The sequence below is a fragment of the Giraffa tippelskirchi genome, chromosome 5 (genome assembly GCF_054371585.1).
Source record: "Giraffa tippelskirchi isolate mGirTip1 chromosome 5, T2T-mGirTip1v1.2.pri, whole genome shotgun sequence".
NCBI lineage: Eukaryota > Metazoa > Chordata > Mammalia > Artiodactyla > Giraffidae > Giraffa > Giraffa tippelskirchi.
This window is the reverse complement of record NC_137279.1, coordinates 179,896,357-179,914,585: the sequence shown is the minus strand read 5'-3', so window position 1 is coordinate 179,914,585 and position 18,229 is coordinate 179,896,357. Positions and strand designations below refer to the sequence as shown.

Genomic DNA, 18,229 nt, shown 5'->3' with positions numbered 1-18,229 from the left:
TGGGAAGATCCCCTAGAGGAGGGCATGACAACCAACTAGTATTCTTGGCCTGGAGAATCCCATAGACAGAGGAACCTAGCAGGCTACAGTCCATAGGGTCACAGAGAATCATACTGAAGTGACTTAGCATGAAGGCATGCACATGCATTCTTCTGAAGCTTTTTGAATAATGTTTCTAAGAGTTATCTAGTTACATGTATACTTTTTGGTATGTATAGTTTTGATAACATTCATTTTTTTATACATTCATGGTATGTAGTATTTCATTATGTAAATACATCACAGTTAATTTTTCCATTCTTTTTAATGGATTTGAAGGCATTTACATTAACTGCTGGGGTAGACGTCTTTTTTTTGTATGTTTATATCTGGATGCAAGAATTTCTTTCAGAGTATATGCTTAGAGTGGAATTCCTGGGTTCATACATAGGCCTATCTTCAACTGTAATAAATACTGCCAAGTTACTCTCCACAGTATTTGTAGCAGTTTATGCAGTTATCAGTGTTTGAAAGTTACTGTTGCCCTATATTCTTGCCAATACTTGGTGTAGTCAGACAGTTTAATTTTAGCCATTCTGGTGGGTGGACTGTGGTATCTTATTGTGGATTTTTTTTTTTTCCTGATGTGAAGAGTTGCTTATACTTTTGGTTACATTTATTGCTATTCAGATTTCCTCTTTTATGAGTTATCTTTCCCATTTTCTGCTCGTTTTTCATTTGGATTGTCTTTTTCTTAACAGGTTTTATGAAAGTATTCTAGACATGAATATACTTTGTTGGTCATTACTTCAGAATTATATTTTCTTCAGTTTATCTTTTCACTTTTTGTATTATCTTTATGTGCAGAATTTTTACATTTTATTACAGTGAAAATAATAAATCTGACAATTAAAATGTAAAATTTATTTAAATTTTTTTTTGTGGTTTTGTACATTTTGTGGATCATTGTCTTTTCTTAAAAATAGCTTATTGAGGTATAATTGACATACATTAAACCGCTCATATTTAAAACTTGATAAGCTTTGGCATATTTTTATACCAGTGAAACCAGTCAAAATAATGAATATACCCATCACTCCTAGAACTTTCTTTCTACTCCCATTGTATTTCCTCTTTCTTACTTTCCTTCCATAATAACTTTCCATCCTCACTCAGTTATGCTGCTTTCTCTATTGATTAGATTATAGATTACATTGCATTTTTAGAATTTTACATAAAAAACCTCTTTTTGGTTTTTTTCAACCAGTATAATTATTTTGAAATTCTCTTATGTTGTATATATTAATAATTAATTCCTTTTATTGCTGACTATTCTTTATATGGCTTTATCATGATTTGTTTGTCCATTCACCTGTTGGCCATTCAGCTTGTTTCCAGTTTTTGGGTAATACAAACAAAGCTGTTTTGAACATTCATATGTAAGTCTTTGTGTGAACAAATACTTTCTCTTGGGTAAATGAATGGGTGGGTCACATGTCAGGTTTTTCAGAGTAGTATCGTTTTACGTTCCTAACAACAATGTATGAGAGTGCTAGTTGTCCACTTCCTGATCAACGCGGTGTGGCCAGTCTTCTTACTGTAGTTTTAGCCATCCTAAAATCAGTGGCAGCTCACTGTGTCTCTTATTTGCATTTCCCTAGTGACTTTTGTTGGGTATCTTTTCACCTGCTTATTTACCAGCCATATATCTTCTTTGGAAATGTATCTTTTCAACTCCTTTGCTGACTTGAAAAAATTGGATTGTTTTCGTATTGTTGAGTTTTGAGAGGAGTGTGTGTGTTTCTGGACCCAAGCCCTTTATTCAATATGTTCTTTTTTTTGCTTTTTTAAATGTAGATGGCAAAAGGGTAGACAGATTGGAGGTGGTGATTTGTATCACTTTTAAGTTACATACATTCTGTCACTGGTTCACTTGGTATCTCTGGAGGGAATGCCCTTGGCTGTGATACAGATTCCACTGTGCTGAGGGTGGGCATGAAGAGAGCCTAAGCCTAGGGAGAGCAGATCATGACAAGGATGAACTGAGGCAGAGCAACATAGTGTCAGTCACACATTGTGGACAGAACTGTTGGTAAACTCACACGAGACACTGTCAAGAACTTCAAGGAAAAACTGGGTGAGACATTAACAGGAAAGAGAAGTCCTGCATTACTAGATGGCCCCAGGAGCAGCCAAGCCATGGCTTGTTGGCATGTATTCTCCTAGGCTGTGGCTTGTCTGTTTACTCTTCTTAACGGTGTCTTTTGAAGAACACATGTTCTTAATTTTGACAAAGTTCAATTTATCAACTTGTTCTTTTATTGATTATAGTTTTCATGTTATATCTGAGAAATCTGCCTAACCTAAGAGCACAAAGATGTTCTATGTTCTCTTCTGTAAATGTTACTGTTTTAGGTTTTACATTTAGATCTATGATCCATTTGGAGTTACTTTTTGTATGTTGTGTGAATGATGGGTGGAAGTTCTTTTTTAAAAAAATATGAGCATCTAAATGTCCCAACAGCATTTGTTGAAAAGACTGCTTTCCCACTGAATTGAGAAATCTCCTTTGCACTTGGCTGAAAATCAATTAGCCATATGTATGTAGGTCTATTTCAGGACTTTATTCTGTTCTATTGTTCTATTTGTATACCTTGATGCCATTACCACTCTCTTGTGTTGCTTTTTTCAAACAGAAAATACAATATTATGAAAGTATATTGCACACAGACAGGAAGAATGGTGGTTGCCAGGGGCTGGAGGGAAGGGAGGAATGAGGAGTTACTGTTTAATGGGTTCAATTTCAGTTTTGTAAGATGAAACAAGTTGTGTGGATGGATGTTGGTGGTGGTAGCACAGCGGGGTAAATATACTTAATATCATAGAACTGTTCGCTTAAAAATGATTAAGATGGTAAATTTTGTTACGTGTGTTTTGCCACAGGTTTTTTGTTTGTTTGTTTTGTTTTTAAGCTATATTGCACAATGTCTGGTGCAGAATGAGTACTCAGTCATTTCAGTTGAATGTTTTAAAAAAATCAAGAACCCACTGTTAGCTGGCAAATAATGGGGGTAGAAGTTCGGCTCCCCAGCTGAAAGGCATTTTATTTCACTCTTTTAGATAGCTGCCTCAGAATTATAATCCTCCCCAGTGATAAAGCTCAGATTTTAAAATTTTCGTATTTAAGAAGTATTCTACATCTCTTTAGTAGTAGTGACTTACTAAAACAGAAATGGGAAATACTTGAATTTATCCTCCTCTCTTTCCCCACTCTTCCTGTTCATGCTCACCCACTTCTGTTTCTTGGAAATTGCTCTTCTTAAATCTCAAGACATAAAGTTAACTTCTTTTGGTATTTTTTTACATTGTGGTAAAGTATGCATAATATAAAATTTGCCATTTTAGCTATTTTTAAGCATACAGTTCTGTGGCATTAAGTATATTATGTTGTTATGCAACCATCATCACCATTCATCTCCAGAACATTTTCATCTTCTCAAACTGAACCTCTGAACTCATCAGACACTAATTTCCTGTTCCTCCCTGTCTCTTGCCTCTGGTAACCACCATTCTATACTTTTTGTCTATGAATTTGACATAAGTGGAAACATATGTCACTTTGTGGCTTGCTTATTTCACTTAGCATGATGACTTTAAGATTTATTGACTTTGTAGCACGTGTCAAGTTTTCCTTTTAAGGCTGAATAATATTCCATTGTGTTTATATGCCACAATTTGTTCATCCATCCCTTGATGGATTCTTGGATTACTTCCACCTATTGTAAGTAATGCTGCTATGAACATGGGTACAAATAACTCTCCAAATCTGTACTTTGAGTTCTTTTGGGTATATATTCAGAAGCAAAATTACTGGATCATATGGTAATTCAGTTTAATTTTTGGAGAAACCACCATACATTTTGCACAGTGGCTGCACCAGTTTACATTCCCATCAACAATGCACAGGGGTTCCAAAATTTCCACATCTTTGCAAACATTTACAAACATTATCATTTCCAAATCCAATATGAAGCTTTTTCCCATTGTTTTCTTCCAAGAGTTTTATGATTTTAGCTCTTAGATCTATTTTTTCCTTTTTTCTTTTTTTTATTTGAAGTATAGTTGATTTACAGTATGTGTTAGTTTCAGGTGTACAGCAAAATTATTCAGTTACTTTTTTTTTTCAGATTATTTTCCATTATAGGCTATTACAAGATATTGCATATAGGTCTCTGTGTAATATGGTCAATCCTTCTTGCTTATCTGTTTTATGTGAAGCAGTTTGTATCTATTAATCCCATAGTACTCCTGATTTATCACCCACCTCCCCCTTTGGTAACCATAAATTTGTTTTCTGTGTCTGTGAGTCTTTTTTGTATATAGATTAATTTATAGTACTTTTTAGATTCCATGTATAAGTGATATCATATTTGTGTTTTTCTATCTGATTGACTTCATTTAGTATGATACCCCCTAGGTCCCATCCATGTTGCTGCAAATGGCGATATTTCATTCTTTTTTATGACTGAGTAATATTTCGTTTTGTGTGTTTGTGTGTGTACATGTACACACATACTTGTACCACATCTTCTTAAGTCAATTGTCTGTTAATGAGCACTTGAGTTTTTCCCATCTTGGGTATTGTAAATAGTGCTGCTATAAACATTGGGGTACATGTATCTTTTTAAATTAGATTTTTTGTCTTTTCTGTATTTATACCCAGGAGTAGAATTGCTGGATCATATGTAACTCTATTTTTAATTTTTGAAGTAACCTTCATAGTGTTTCCCATAGTGTCTGTACCAGTTTACATTCCCAACAAGAATGTAGGAGGGTTCCCTTTGCTCCACACCCTCTCCAGCATTTGTTATTTTCACACTTTCTGATGATAGCCATTCTGACTGATGTGAAGTGATACCTCATTGTGGTTTTAATTTGTGTTTCTCTAATAATTAGTGATGTTGAGTATCTTTTCGTGTGCCTGTTGGTCATCTGTATGTTTTGTTTTTGGAGAGATATCTGCTTAGGTCTTCTGCCGATTTTTTGATTGTGTTGTTTGGTGTTTTGATATTGAGTTGTAGAAGTTATTGGTATATTTTGGATATTAATCCCTTGTCAGTCATATCATTTGCAAATGTTTTCTCCCATTCCCTGTTTCAAAAAAAGACATTTCATTTTGTTGATAGTTTCCTTTGCTGTGTAACAGCTTTTAAGTTTGATTAGATTGTAAATAGGGTTTATTTTTGCTTTTATTTCTTTTCCTTGGGAGTCTGATCTTAGATCTATTTCGAGTTAATTTATGTATATGGTATAAGGTAAGAGACAAATTCTTTTGTATGTCAGTATTCCATTTTTCCGGTAGTACTTGTTGAAAAGATTATCCTTTCCCCTGCTGAGTGGTCTTGACACCTTGGAAAATCATTTGACCATATATATGAGGGTTTATGGGCTTCCCAGGTGGCCCTAGTGGTAAAGAACTTGCCTGCCAATGGAGACATAAGAGACGCCAGTTTGGTCCCTTGTTCTGGGAGATCTTGCGAAGGAGGGCATGGCAACCCACTTGCCTGGAGAATCCCATGGGCAGAGGAGCCTAGCAGGCTACAGTCCATAGAGTCACAAACAGTCAGACATGACTGAAGCAATGTAGCACGCACACACGCATGCACATGACGGTTTATTTCTGGACTGTCTAGTCTGTTTCATTGGTCTGTGTGTGTTTATGCCAGTACACACTGCTTTGATTACTGTAGCTTTGTAGTAAATTTTGAAATCAGAAAGTGTGACAGAAAAAAAAAAGAAAGTGTGAGATCTACAACTTTATCCTTCTTTTCAAGTTTGTTTTGGCGATTCAGGGTCCCTTGAGATTCCATGTTAATTTGAGGATGAACTTTCTATTTCTGCCCCCCTGCCCCCCCAAAATTGAGATTTTGATAGGGATTTCATGAATCTGTGCATTGCTTTGTGTAGAATCAACATCTTACACCATTGTCTTCCATTCCACAGACGTTTTTGTGTCATGTCTTGCCATTTATTTGTGTCTTCTTTAGTGTCTTTGATTAAGTTTTAATGTTATAGTTTTCAGTGTGTAAGTCACTTCCTTGGTTAAGTTTATTCCTCTATTTTTAAAATTTGTTAATTTTTGGCTGCACTGGGTCTTTGTTGTAACCCATGGGCTTTTCATTGTTGCATGTGGGCTTTTCTCTAATTGTGGCACGAGGAGCTACTCTTCGTTGCAATACATGGGTTCTCATTTTGGTGGCTTCGTTGAGGAGCATGGACTGTAGGGCGGGTGGGCTTCAATAATTGCAACACATGGGCTTAGTTGTCCAATGGCATGTGGGCAGACCAGGGATTAAACCCGTGTCACTTGCATTGGCAGGCATATTCCTAACCACGGAACCAACAGGGAAGTCACTATTCCTATATTTTTGATGCAATTATAAATGGAATGGTTGACTTCTTTTTCAGATCGTTCACTGTTGTATAAAAACACAACTGAGGGAATTCCCTGGCGGTCCAGTAGTTAGGATTCTGTGCTTTCATCCCTGGCTGGGGAACTAAGATCCTGCACGCTGTGTGTTGCAGCCAAAAACAAAAAAACAACACAGCTGATTTTTGTGTGTTGGTTTCATATTGTGCAACTTTTCTGAACTTGTTTATTTGGTTAGTTTTTTTAATGTGGAATTTTTAATATTTTCTACATATAAAATCATGTCATCTGCAAACAGTGATACTACTTTTCTTTCCAATTTGGATGCCGTTTATTTCTTTTTCTTGCCTTATTGCTCTCACTAGGACTTCAAGTACTGTATTTAATAGAAGTGGGGAATGTGGGCATCTTTCTTCCTGACCTTAAAGGAAAAGCTTTAAGTCTTTCACCATTGAGTATAATGTTAGGATTTTTCATTCATGGTCTATATTATTTTGAGGTACTTTTCTTCTACTCCTAGTTTGTTGAGTGTTTATCATGAAAGGTTATTGAATTTTTCAAATACTCTTTCTACATCAGTTGAGGTGACGTGAGGTTTTTTCACTTCATGCTCTTAATGCGATTTTCATATGCTGAACCATCCTTGCATTCCAGGAATAAATCCCACTTGGTCATAGTGTATAGTTTATTTTAATATGCCATTGAATTCAGCTTGCTAATATTTTGTTGATGATTTTTGTATCATAAGGGATATTGGTCTGTAGTCTTCTTTACTTATAGTCTTTGGCTTTGATATCAAAGTCATACTGGCCTCATAGAATGAGTTAGAATTTGTTCCTCTTCAATTTTGGGGGGAAGTTTAACTGTTGAAACTGTTCTCATTCAAGCTCTCTTCCTTACTATTATTGATAACTGAGATGAAGATACCATATAGATGCTGTAGTAATTAAAGATATCATAAACATGAAAATTTTTATTCAGTCACAGTAGTAATGAAAGGATTGTAAATTGAATAAACAAAAGACTGTATTTGCCCTATCCATGTGACCCTGAAAAGATTGTATTTAGATTGTAATGTGCAATAATTGTGATAATTTCTCAATCTGTCGATATCTTACATAAATAATAGGAATGTAAATTGGAACAAATTTTCTGGTGCAGAATTTGGCACTATGTAAATTCTTAAAAATTATGCATCCTTTGACCCAGCAATTCTGTTTATAGAACATTGTGTTAAATATTATAATAATTATATAAGTATTGCATATAGAAATTTCTAACTTTGCATAGTAATGAAAAGTTAGAAACCATCATGTTCAGAAACAGGGACTTGAGTAATAAATTGTGGTATACACATGAGGTATAAAAATATTGATGTTGAAGAAAGTTTTACAAAACAGTATAGCTTGAATCCATTAATATGCTACTATTTAGGCGTAAGAGTCGGACACGACTGAGCGACTTCACTTTCGCTTTTCACTTTCCTGCATTGGAGAAGGAAATGGCAACCCACTCCAGTGTTCTTGCCTGGAGAATCCCAGGGACGGGGGAGCCTGGTGGGCTGCCGTCTATGGGGTCGCACAGAGTCGGACACGACTGAAGCGACTTAGCAGCAGCAGCAGCATTTAGGCGTAAAAACCCCTCAAACTTAATTTTATCTGTTAACAGTGGTCTGTTTTGGAGTAGTGATAGTGTTTATTAATGACATTTTTGTTTTTACTTCTCCACTTATCTATATTTTTTTTAAACAATAAAGGATATTTTATTACGAAACAGCAAAAGATACATTTTCTTAAATTTTTATTTGTTTTTGGCCTTGTTCAGTCTTCGTTGCTGCGAGGGCTTTTCTCTAGTTGCAGAGAGGTGGGGCTGCTCTCCAGTTGCAGTGCGCGGGCTTTTCATTGTGCTGGTTTCTGTTATTGCAGGCTTTAGTGACTGCGGCTCCTAGCCTCTAGAGTACAGGCTCAGTAGTTGCGGCGCACGGGCTTAGTTGCTGCGTAGTATGTGGCACCTTCCCGGATGAAGACACAGGGATTGAACCTGTGTCTCCTGCATTGGCAGGCAGATTCTTTACCACTGAGCCACCAGGCAAGCCCAGCAAAAGATATTTTTTAAAATTGAAAATGAAGTTAGCATAGTTAAATCCTATGACAGAATCAGTATCTAAAAATAATCTTGGTCGGCTAGGATGATGGGTTGAATCCAGTGAAAGTTAATCAGAAAAGATAAATAGGTAGGTAGATAAAGTAACAAGTCATATTTCTGGGTTTAAAAAGCCAACTGTAACCAATATAAAAAGTGTGAGATGCGGTCTAATAGCAATGTATGTTGTAAGACTTAAAGGTTGTAATTTACTCTAGCCACTTTCTGAATGTAAGCAGCCAGCTGTTCACTTCCCATTACATTTCATCTCATACCCAGCTTAGTCTCTTCGAGAGAAATCTCCCATGCTTCCTCACCAAGTGATGTTAAGTCTTGTCACTGTTTTGCCCCATCTGTTCTATTGATTTTTTCGGATTTTGTTCATGTTGCTGTCTACCTGAGTTTCTTTTCCCCTCACTTTCCCATTTTCAAACTCAAGTGCTACCCCTGCTGGAAGTCTGTCTGTCATAGTACAGTCACATTTTACTCAAATTTATTTAATTCTGGGAATTTCACATGTTGAGAAATTAAAATCAATAAGATTTCTTGCTTTACGGACAAAATTTGAAGTAATGCAAATCCTCTTCTATTAAAAGTCACATACAGACAGATTTAACAGTAAGCACCAATTACCAGATACGTTTGTCATTTCTGTGTGAACCACCAACATTCTAAAGTGTGGAGCATCAATCTCACTATTGCTGAAAAACTTTCCCCAGAAGCAGTCACTTTAAATGGGATTGTAAACTCTTGGGAATAAGATCAAATGATGTCCATGATACTACTTGTTGTAAAAGATTAAAACTAATGCTTGGGGGCAGGAGGGGGAGAATTTAAAACACAAGTAAAATAGTTGTAGAATTGTGCGTTCTTGAAAGTCTTGTAGCAGAGTGACTAAGTGTGGGCTCTGGAGTCAGATGACCCCAGTTCAGATCCTAAATCCAGCATTTACTACAATGGTGACTTTCAGAAAATAATCTCTCTGTGCTTTTGTTTCCTCATTTTAAAAATAGGCTGATGATAAATCACTTACCTCTTTGGGTTATTGTATTAAATGTTAGTACCATGAAAAGCTCTTAGGAAAATACCTAGTGCATAGTGTATGCTCAAAAATATTAACTATGATTATTCCACTGGAAAAGTTAGTCTCAAACCATTTGAGTCTTAAATTGGAATGCATCCCTGCATAAACAATGACTATTATGAAAAAAATTCTCCTTCCCTGGTAGTTTCAGAGAATAGTCCAGATGCTGCCAACCTGTTTGAAACCATATAGTGAGGAATGTAGATAGAATTGGGATAAGGGGGGATAATCTTTCCTTCTTCTTGTAAATATAATAATGCTTAATAAAGAAAATTTGGGAAGAATTTCAGAAAAATATAAAAATGATACAAAATTGTTTATAATCCTACTACTGTTGTTCAGTTGCCCAGTCGTGTCCGACTTTTTGCGACCGCATGAACCGCAGCACGCCAGGCCTCCCTGTCCCTCACAGTCTCCCACAGCTTGCCCAAGTTCATATTCATGGCATCGGTGATGCCATCCAGCCACCTCTGACACCTTCTTCTTCTGCCCTCAATGTTTCCCAGCATCAGGGACTTTTCCAATGAGTCGTTTGTTCGCATCAAATGACCAAAATACTGAAACTTCAGCTTCAGCATCAGTCCTTCCAGTAGTTCTTCCTAACATTAATATGGCTGAATTCCTTCTAAATTTTTCCCCCTGTGCATTAATTTTTTATGTACAAATAAATTATGATTCTAACACATACACAGAACTGAAGGGTATTTAACCTAGAGAAGTAAACTGTTGTGGCATTCCAGATGAGGGATGTTCGGAGCCTAGTCTTAAGTCACTGGCTACAGAAATAAAGCATAAGATCAGTTCAGTTCAGTCGCTCAGTTGTGTCCGACTCTGCGACCCCATGAACCGCAGCACGCCAGGCCTCCCTGTCCATCACCAACTCCCGGAGTCCACCCAAACCCATGTCCATCGAGTCGGGGATGCCATCCAACCATCTCATCCTCTGTTGTCCGCGTCTCCTCCTGCCCTCAATCTTTCCCAGCATCAGGGTCTTTTCAAATGAGTGAGCTGTTCGCGTCAGGTGGCCAAAGTATTGGAGTTTCAGCTTCAACATCAGTCCTTCCAATGAACACCCAGGACTGATCTCCTTTAGGATGGACTGGTTGGATCTCCTTGCAGTCCAAGGGACTCTGAGGAGTCTTCTCCAACACCACAGTTCAAAAGCATCGATTCTTCTGCGCTCAACTTTCTTTATAGTCCAGCTCTCATACCCATACATGACCACTGGAAAAACCATAGCCTTGACTAGATGGACCTTTGTTGGCAAAGTAATGTCTCTGCTTTTTAATATGCTGTCTAGGTTGGTCATAACTTTCCTTCCAAGGGGTAAGCGTTTTTTAATTTCATGACTGCAGTCACCATCTGCAGTGATTTTGGAGCCCAGAAAAATAAAGTCAGCCACTGTTTCCACTGTTTCCCCATCTATTTGCCATGAAGTGATGAGACAGGATGCTATGATCTTAGTTTTCTGAATGTTGAGCTTTAAGCCAACTTTTTCACTCTTCTCTTTTACTTTCATCAAGAGGCTCTTTAGTTCTTCACTTTCTCCCATAAGGGTGGTGTCATCTGCATATCCAGGGTTATTGATATTTCTCCTGGCAATCTTGATTCCAGCTTATGCTTCCTCCAGCCCAGTGTTTCTCATGATGTACTCTGCATATAAGTTAAATAAGCATGGTGACAATATACAGCCTTGACATACTCCTTTTCCTATTTGGAACCAGTCTGTTGTTCCATATCCAGTTCTAACTGTTGCTTCCTGACCTGCATACAGGTTTCTCAAGAGGCAGGTCAGGTGGTCTGGTATGCCCATCTCTTTCAGAATTTTCCACAGTTTATTGTGGTCCACACAGTCAAAGGCTTTGGCATAGTCAATAAAGATGAGAGACAAAGGTATTAATGTTTTTGCCATTGAATCAATAAACTTTGGTGTGGTGATTTCAGAGATAGTTTTTTTTTTTAGCTCTGGCTCCTGAAAAGAGACAGATGGAACATAGGAGGAAGAGCATATTTGCTGGGGAAGATGTTTGTTTTCACCATGTTGAATTTTAGATTTGAATAGGACATCCAGATGGAAATGTCTAACAGGCATTTGAGATATATAGCAAGGACTTGAGAGATAATCTGCCTGAGATATGAATGAGAACATCCTGTGAAAGTGTTTAAGATAAAGATGGTACCTGATTGGGCTAATTTTATCTGACCTCTCAGTGTACTTAGTTCTTTAAGGGCAGGAATGGAGTCTTCATCTCTGTTACCCTCCACATTATTGCTACTTAGTAAACTTTAGTAGGATAAATAAGTTTACTGAAACAAAGAGAAGAGGCCATTAATTTGGTTTCTGAAGAATACCAATGAACTTGAGGGAGTCATAGTTATTATTTAGTGCCCCTGTCTTAGTTTTGTTGGTGTCTAAAATTTAAATTTCTAAAGAGAAATAAAAGACTCCATTTTTCTTTTCTGCTTTTGATGGAATTTTGTTTACACGAGTTACTTAAAAATGTTATTTGGATGGCTATAATTCATTCAATTTAATCTTGCGTTCTTAAAAACAATGACAGTAAAGAAGATTGTTCCAGTGGTTCTTCCAGTGTCCAGAGTATGCACATAGTGGATATGTTAAGGACACCTCCCTTGTAAAAAATTTTTTTAACCATTTTAACCTTTTATTTTATATTGGATTATAGGCGATTAACAATGTTGTGACAGTTTCAAGTGAACAGCGAAGGGACTCATCCATACGTATACATGTACCCATTCTCCCCCTAACTCTCTTTCCACCCAAGCTGCCACATAACAATGAGCAGAGTTCCCTGTGCTATACAGTAGGACCTTATTGGTTATCCATTTTAAATATAGCAGTGAAGGACACTTCTTTAATGTGATTGCATATAAGGGGGGAAAGATTTAGGAATATAAAAAATATATAAATAAGTATGGGGAAAATGTAAACATAAGTACTCACGGGGTATTGAATCTTGTGTGACTTGGGAGGCTTAATTGGATGTCTTGTCAGAAGATATTAGATTGGTGGCAGGAGCTTCTGAGTGAGAAGGTGGACTGTAGAAAGAACAGCCTCATCTCTATGCCCTCCACCCTTCTTTTTGCATACGTTAGCCAGCAGTTGGTTAATTTGCACATGTGGTTTCAACTGTCATGCTATGTTGACTCATTCTGAAAGCTCCAGGATAGGCCCCTGTGTCTTTCCCCCCAGTACCTAGCTCCTTACTGAAGTAGGCTATGAAAAAATATTTGGCAAATGAATAGAATGATGAGTTTATTCAGTAAAATGGTAAATTTATTCAGTAAACATTTAATGAGACTTGAATGTCCTATAGAGATGGAAGTGAGTGGAGGAGTGTTTGGCCTTCTGAGGTTGATAAGATATTATCTGACCTTTAGGAACGTAAATTCTGATACTGAATATAAATTTGTAAAGCCTTCTGGTTTTCAGATTAACCAATGCAGAAAATAAGTAATTTGCTGACCTAAAACAGTTTCTTTCTGACATAGATTTTAAGAGATTTGTTAAGAGATATGTGAAATAATCCAAAATCACTGTGGATGGTGACTGCAGTCATGAAACTAAAAGATGCTTGTTCCTTGGAAGAAAAGCAATGACAAACCTAGGCATAGCATTAAAAAACAGAGACATCACTTTAAAAAGCAGAGACATCACTTTGCTTACAAAGGTCTGTATAGTCAAAGCTTTTATTTTTTTTCCAGTAGTCATGTATGGATATGAGAGTTGAACCATAAAGAAGGCTGAGTGCCAGAGAATTGATGCTTTTGAACTGTGGTGCTGGAGAAGACTCTTGAGAGTCTTTTGGACAGCAAGGAGATCAAACCTGTCAGTCCTAAAGGAAATCAACCCTGAATATTCACTGGAAGGACCGATGCTGAAACTGAAGCTCTAGTACTTTGGCCCCCTGATGTAAAGAGTTGATTCATTGGAAAAGACCCTGATGCTGGGAAAGATTGAGGGCAGGAAGAGAAGGAGGTGATAGAGGACGAGATGGTTGGATGTCATCACCAATTCAGTGGACATGAGCTTGAGCAAACTCCAGGAGATACTGAAGGACAGGGAAGCCTGCAGTTCATGGGTTTGCAGAGAGTCAGACACAGCTTAGCGACTGAACAGCAACAGTGTGAAATCTTATTTATGTAACTAAGAAGCACACAATTCTGCATTCCTTCTCTTCACTCATTTAGCTAGAAATATTATTATGGGGTCAGTTTTATCATCCTCTGTTATCATTCAGTTTTTTTCTTATTTTATTAAATTTGAGATTTGATTAGATGGGGACATAATGCTCTTCTGAAAATATAGAAGGCGTCAACTTCTTTAAAGTGACTGTGGTAAAACAGCAAGATACTTAATTGAATGGATATACTGAAATATTAGGTTGGTGCAAAAGTAATTGTGGTTTTGCATTGTTGAACTTTGCTGTTTGATATTGGAATATATTCTTAAGTAAACGTGGTTATGTTATACATCATTTTCATGTACTTTTCTCACTTTATGGTTTTGCTAATGACTTATTGCTTGCTGTGTATTTTATATTTATTTTAGACTATGGAAATGATATTAGACAAAAATCAAATTAGAGGGATTTTCTCGTTCGAGTTCAAAATGAGTCGTAAAGCAGCAGAGACAACTCCCAACATCAACAACGCGTTTGGCCCAGGAACCCCTCGTGTATGCACAGTGCAGTGGTGGTTCAAGAAGTTTTGGCAGAGGAGACAGGAGCCTTGAAGATGAGGAGCATAGTGGCCGGCCGTCAGAAGTTGTTGTTCAGTCGCTCAGTTGTGTCTGACTCTTTTGCAACCCCATGGACTGCACCATGCCAGGCTTCCCTGTCCTTCACTATTTCTTGAAGTTGGCAATGCCCAATTGAGAGGATCACTGAAGCCGATCCTCTTACAGCTACATGAGAAGTTGCCGAAGAACTCAACTCCTACCATTCTGCAGTTGTTTGGCATTTAAAGCAAATTGGAAAAAGCTCAGTTAGTGGGTGTTGGACTGCAAAAAAAAAAAATCATCTTTTTGAGGTGTTGTCTTCTATTGTTCTGCGCAACAACGATGAACGTTTCTTTTTTTTAAAAAAAAAATATTTCATTTGTTTTTTTGTCTGCGCCTGGTCTTAGTTGCAGAACATGGGATCTTCAATGCGGCATGTGGGTTCTAGCTCCCTGACCAGGGCTTGAACCCATGCCCCTTGTGTTGAGAGCATGGGGTCTTAGCCGCTGGGCTACCAGGGAAGTCCCCAATGAACCATTTCTTGATTGGACTGTGATGTGCAACAAAAGGTGGATTTTATATTACAACTGGTGACGACCAGCTCAGTGCTTGGACTGAGAAGAAGCTCCAAAGCACTTCCTAAAGCCAAACTTGCACCAAAAAAAGGTCATGGTCTCTGATGGCCTGATCCACTACAGCTTTCTGAATCCTGGCAAAACCATTATATCTGGGAGGTGTGCTCAGCAAATTGAGGAGATTCACCCAAAACTGCAACGCCTGCAGCCGGCATTGGGCAACATTCTGTTGACCAATTCTTCTCCACGACAATGGTTGACCACACATCACACAACAAATGCTTCAAAAGTTGAATGAATTGGTCTATGAACTTGTGCCTCTTCCACCTGACCTCTTGCCAACCGACTACCACTTGTTCAAGCATCTCAACAACTTTTTGCAGGGAAAATGCTTCCACAACCAGCGGGAGGCAGAAAATGTTTTCCAAGAGTTTGTCGAATCCCCAGGCACGGATTTTTATGCTACAGGAATAAACAAACTTACTTCTTGTTGGCAAAAATGCATTGATTGTAATGGTTCCTATTTTGATTAATGAAGATGTGTTTGAGCCTAGTTATAATGATTTAAAATTCACAGTGCAAAACCGCAATTACTTTTCTTACCAACTTAATAGCTTAAGTATCTTGATCATTCAAGTATGCAATGATCAGATAATTGAGTGTGTAAGTTAAGTGAGCTTTTATTAAAGTATGATATAATGGTTTATCATTCATTTCCCTTTTAAGTTTTTTTTTTTTAAATAATCAAGACAGTTGTTAATTATCAGAACTGATACAAGGACTGTTATTGTGAAAACTACAGAAAAAACTGCAGAAAATCAGCGGAATCCTGCAGTACCACCAAGCTATTTGTAGTTTGCTAGGCAGAAAGATCAGAATATAGGAAGTTAGGAATCCTTGAAGAGATTATTACTGAAGTAGCCTTAACTCCCTACCTAACCAGTCAGAATGTGTGTACTAGGGGGTGGGAAACTTGCATAATTCAAGTCTTAACCTATTAATTAAGCATGTATCAATTAAGCATAAGCAAAACCTATTCAGTTATTAGAGGAAAGAAGTATATTACTAGAAGGGAGAGCAACTTTGTGGAACCTAGAGAGACTCCAAACAAGAACTTAGCCTATTTTCCACACTGTCCAAAGAGAACAGAAGCCAGCTTTCCATTGTGATTTGAACATGTAATTTTTTAGGCCTTATTGTGGTTCTGATTTTCCTTTGTTTTAGATTTTTAACTCACCAGAAAACCTCTTATATCAAAATATGGGGATTGAGGTACTCTGGGTGGTAATATGACTGTCCCCTTTGTAAACAAATAAACTGGCATCTGGCATTGTTTTTGTTAAGTTGCTAAATCGTGTCTGACTCTTTGTGACCCCAAGAACTGCAGCATGTCAGGCTTGCCTGTCTTTCACTATCTCCCAAAGTTTGCTCAGACTCCTGTCCATTGAGTCAATGATGCCAACCAACCATCTCATCCTCTGTCAACCCCTGCTCCTCCTGCCCTCAGTCTTTCCCAGCATCAGGGTCTTTTCCAATGAGCCGGCTCTTTGCATCAGGGGGCCTAAAGTACTGGAGCTTCAGCTTCAGCATCAGTCCTTCCAATGAATATTCAGGGTTAATTTCCTTTAGGATTGACTGATTTAACTTCCTTACTGTCCGAAGGACTCTCAAGGGTCTTCTCCAGCACAACAATTTGAAAGCATTTTTTTGGCGCTCAGGCTTCTTTGTGGTCCAGCTCTCATATCCCTACATGACTCTTGGAAAAACCATAGCTTTGACTATAGGACCTTTGCAAGCAAAGTGATGTCTCTGCTTTTTAATATGCTGTCTAGGTTTGTCATAGCTCTTCTTTTGAGGAGCAAGCATCTTTTAATTTTGTGGCTACTGTCACTGTCTGCAGTGATTTTGGAGTATCTGGCATATATGTTAGTTTTTTAAATAACTTCATTAAATATAACCATAACCTTTTATAAACTGGTAAGTGTAAATTAAGCCTAATCAGTTCCATGTGTGTAGAAAAAAGAGCTAAGACACAGCAATGTCTCTTGTCTAAGGCAGGAATCATAGTCTTGTATAACCAGTGTATTGGTACATGGTTAGTGTTGTATTAATGAAACTAATTACTAAATTTCAGAGATGATAACTCCAGACCTCTATTGAGAACAACTGTCAGCATTTTATGGCTCTATTCTTAGATTTATTCTCATGTCAAAAGAGCAGTTCTGCCTTTAATTCAACAGAAACAATTCACTAAGTGATGAAAATAGAATTCTCTAAACAAACTAGAGTGAAATAAAAGGTGTATGCATCTATTAGAAAAAAGGGAAGGGGTAGTGCATTTGAGAACAAAGATAGTCTTGTTTGTTTCATTGTCTTTATTTTTAAAATAATTAAAACTTTATTTTTTAGACCTTGTTGCAGTATGCAAGCAACAAGAATGCATCAGAACATATTGTGTATCTCCTGGAGGTGTATCGACTTGCCATCCAAAGCTTTGCCAGTGCTCGCCCGTATTTAACTACCGAGTGTGAAGATGTCCTGTTAGTGCTTGGCAGATTAGTACTGTAAGTTTAAGAACTTAAATCACTCTTAAAATTGAGTATTTTTGGTTGTAATGTTTGCCGGACTTCTCTTTACTATGGCATCACATTGTTTAAAGGGTCATACCTTTGAATGAAATTTCCTTTGCTCTGACCCCTTTGTATTCCCATTTTCAGGAGACAAGTATAAGTGAAACTGCAGCCAAGCAGCATAATATTTAATTGCCCCTAGAGTCTCTTTTTCTACTCAGGCTTAGATTGATACGTTCTCTTTCTGTCCTTAGGTATGGATCAACTGAAGCGATGGAGTAGCTGGAAGGTGTAGTGGTCTTTGAGGGAATTACTGTGAAATTGTGCAACTCAGTTGTATTATTTGAATTTTACTAGCAGAAAGTATCAGGGCACAGTATAAAATTACCACCCTGAGAGTCCATGATGATTTAGCTGATATTTTAATACTTAACTACCGAATAGCAGACAAAATTACACCTTTAATGTATTTTATTTGCAGAGTGAAAAAATACAACAGCTGTTAGTTTTTAGTTCTGGAATCACCTTGATTCAGTTAACAGATTGTTGGTAGGATAAATTTTAGTCTGGTGATCGATTTTACTTTTCTGTGGTCTTAACTGTTTTCCTTCCTATTTTCCAAAACCCCAGACCTCTAACATCATACTTTTTTTTGGGAACACAAATATTCCTTGTTTTATAATCCTGTTATTCCTCCTCTAAAGCTTC

At 37.3% G+C, this 18,229-nt stretch overlaps 1 protein-coding gene across 4 annotated transcripts in view; it reads left to right on the top strand.

Moving 5' to 3' along the window:
* The window catches only part of RLF (RLF zinc finger), an 82,221-nt gene that overhangs the window by 14,964 nt on the left and 49,028 nt on the right, over window positions 1-18,229 (top strand). For all 4 annotated transcript variants that reach the window (XM_081493975.1, XM_081493970.1, XM_081493973.1 and 1 more), the window contains exon 2: window positions 17,361-17,515. Coding sequence is in view for 1 of the 4 variants with exons in the window: in XM_081493970.1 (XP_081350096.1) it covers window positions 17,361-17,515 (155 nt within the window). In the remaining 3 variants the exon portion in view is untranslated. The remainder of the gene's footprint in view (window positions 1-17,360; window positions 17,516-18,229) is intronic.